General features: G+C 36.7%; 1 protein-coding gene across 1 annotated transcript in view; it reads right to left on the bottom strand.

The window, feature by feature from the left end:
* Positions 1-269: 269 nt before the first annotated feature.
* Positions 270-3,187, bottom strand: part of LOC106877266 (ubiquitin-related modifier 1) — a 6,691-nt gene continuing 3,773 nt past the window's right edge. Inside the window, exons 3-5 of the mRNA XM_014926130.2 lie at positions 2,660-2,741; positions 1,587-1,635; positions 270-365 (exon numbers count right to left, since the gene is read on the bottom strand). Coding sequence (XP_014781616.1) covers positions 297-365; positions 1,587-1,635; positions 2,660-2,741 — 200 coding nt within the window. The 3' untranslated portion in view covers positions 270-296. The remainder of the gene's footprint in view (positions 366-1,586; positions 1,636-2,659; positions 2,742-3,187) is intronic.

Here is a 3,187-nt window from a genome sequence, read left to right as displayed (position 1 = left end):
TATATATATATATATATATATATGCATGTGTGTGTGTCCTGTGTTGTATTTGTCCCCACCATTACTTGACAACCAGTGTTGGTGTGTTTACATTCACATAACCTAGCAGTTCAGCAAGAGACCAACAGAATAAGTACCAGACTTTAAAAAAAAATGAGTACTGGGGTTGATTCTTCGACTAAAATTCTTTAAGGTGGTGCTGCAGCATGGCCACAGTTTGACTGAAACAAGTAACAAAATAAAAGAAAAGAATAATTAACAACATGTCGTTAATTGGTTGGTGTATATAGATTTATTTAACCTCCATGTAACGTTGATATAAATACAATTTTATCGTCTGATTCAATTTGATATTCCAGTTCACCCTGCAATGGAAGAGAGCAAAAAATGGTATTTAGATAGAAGGATACACAAACAACTACTGGAATATTACACACAACCTTACTTACACATACACACATACATCCACACACACATCTGTATGTATAAATATCTATATTTATATTATTTCAGCTAATCTAAAGTCTGGTACATGCAGGTCAGACTGTTCCACTGAGGAGATCAAATAAGATTCAACTATGTCTATAGTTGTCTTCTCTTTACTAACTAAGCATCATAATTACTACCAACTGTTGTGTCTTCATTCTTTAATGAAATTTGGTTTTCAAAGTTGTCTCTTTTGTTCTTTCTGACAAGAATTACCATTAATGATTCTTTTAATTACAAGATTACAAGTATACTTTCCTTGAATTAATCATGATTTTTATTTCTTTTTCTTCAATACATTTTATTAGCCCATGCATAACTCTGTGTGTGTGTGTGTGTGTGTGGGTGTGTGTGTGTTTAGTATGTATGTATGTGACTGAATGTGTACTAGTGTGTGTGTGTACATGGTTACACAATACATGAGTATATATGCGCAAGTATGGCATTGTGATTAAGAAGGTTGTTTCCCAACTGTATGGTTTCAGGTTCAGTCCCACTGCATGGCACTTTGGGCAAGTGTCTTCTAATATAACCCTGGGTCAACCAAAGCCTTGTTAGTGGCCTTGGTAGAAGGAAACTAAAAGAAGCCAATTGCGCATGTGAGTGTGTGTGTGTGTGTGTGTGTGTACATGCGTGTGTGTGCGCTTACATTTTCCCTCTACAAATGTTGCTTGCTACAAGTGGTTGTGGTGTTGTCATTTGCCTATCAACAAATCCTCTTCTCACCTTTGATAGTGGTGTGAAATTAGGGACCTATTACTTGAAAAACAGGTAAGTAAGAGTTAGTGACAGGAAAGGGATCTGCTAGTAAAACAGTTCTTTAACAAACATATTCATCTAATACATGCATGCATTGATTAATGAATTGAAAAACTAATAAACAAATATGTAGGAAGCTTGCTTCCCAGCTACATGGTTTCGGGTTCAGTTCCACTGCGTGGCACTTTGGGCAAGTGTCTTCTGCTATAGCCCTGGGCCGACCGAAGCCTTGTGATTGAATGTGGTAGGCGGAAGTTACTGCCGTGTGTGTATATGTCTGTGTATGTGCTTGTGCCTCTCCGAAAGAGAGAGAGGGAAAAATGGATGACATGAAGACTTACCATTAATTCCCAGTCTGCATCATTGATTAGGACTAAAATTCCAGGTCGCCTGAAGAATAAAATAAACAAAGCTGAAGAAATATTTTCACTCCAATTACTGTTGTTGTTGTTGTTGTTATTGTTTTACCTGAAGTAAACCCCGAATGGGCTGGGATTATAATCACAAGCCATTCTACAGCAATCAAAGACTCCTTTACTTTTTCAAACAAAGAGTTGGTATATAGGTATCTATACATACAGATGTGAGTGTGGATGTATGTGTGTAAGTGTAAGTATGGTTGTATGTGATATTCCAGTAGTTGTTTGTGTATCCCTCTATCTAAATACCATTTTTTGCTCTCATCCATTGCAGGGTAAACTGGAATATCAAATTGAATCAAATGATAAAATTGTATTTATATCAACGTTACGTGGAGGTTAAATAAATCTATATACACCAACTCTTTAGCATTCAAACTGACCATATTCAGCCCAATTATGTTCAAATTGACCAGATCCTGCCTCTCATGCCTACCCTAAAATGCTATTCTAAATGTAAAACAATTACATCATAAAAATCTTGAAGCTATGAGATGATATGCGATTAATTCAGAATAATGCAAATAAATACGTACTACAGTCCAACCCATGCTAGCATGGAAAGCGGACGTTAAACGATGATGATGATTTGACAGAGTAATTTGAATGCTAAAGGGTTAAAATAGGGTCACAGGAAGCCATTGGGGTTTTGTGTTGGCAAGAAGTTGGTGAGGCGACGAGCTGGCAGAAACGTTAGCACACCGGGCAAAATGCATAGCAGTATTTCGTCTGCTGCTACATTCTGAGTTCAAATTCTGCCAAGATCAACTTTGCCTTTCATCCTTTCGGGGTCGATTAAATAAGTACCAGTTACGCACTGGGGTCGATGTAATCGACTTAATCCCTTTGTCTGTCCTTGTTTGTCCCCTCTATGTTTAGCCCCTTGTGGGCAATAAAGAAATAAGAAGTTGATGAAGTTGGATAATTATTTTGTACATGATGGGTAGAAAAGGAATACGATGTTTCAGACCTGGGGGTCGCAAAACATTACTTACACACTGTGTCCTTGAAGGAAAAGTTCAGGTCTTTCTTTCAACATATTATCACGGATCCATGGTAGCAGATCTTTGATTTTCCCTGAAGAAGATGTTTAATGAGAGACTATGTAACAAATCCATGCAAATATTATATACATATCAAGCAAAGTAGCCAGTTGTAAAATCTCAAGAAGAGATCAGAGTACAGTTCTATATTTAAGAAATGAGGAATTATGTACATTATTTACGCCATATGCTTGTGGGTATATGGTGTAGTGGTTAAGAGCGCAGGCTACTAACCCCAACATTCCGAGTTCGATTCCAAACAGTGACCTGAACAATAACAATAATAATAATAACATTGAAAAATACCTTAGGAATGAGAACCCAGGTTCGAAATTTCCCCCAAGACACCTGATGAAGGCTGGATGGTATATCAATCAAAACGTTGTGTTAACAACAAACAAGATGAGGACAAATATCCGTCAAACATAAATAATGTAAATAATGTACGTAATTCCTCATCTCTTAAATATAAAACTGTAA

This window comes from Octopus bimaculoides, chromosome 23 (genome assembly GCF_001194135.2).
Source record: "Octopus bimaculoides isolate UCB-OBI-ISO-001 chromosome 23, ASM119413v2, whole genome shotgun sequence".
Classification (NCBI taxonomy): domain Eukaryota; kingdom Metazoa; phylum Mollusca; class Cephalopoda; order Octopoda; family Octopodidae; genus Octopus; species Octopus bimaculoides.
The sequence above is the reverse complement of the archived record's forward strand: the minus strand, read 5'-3'. Positions and strand labels throughout refer to the sequence as shown.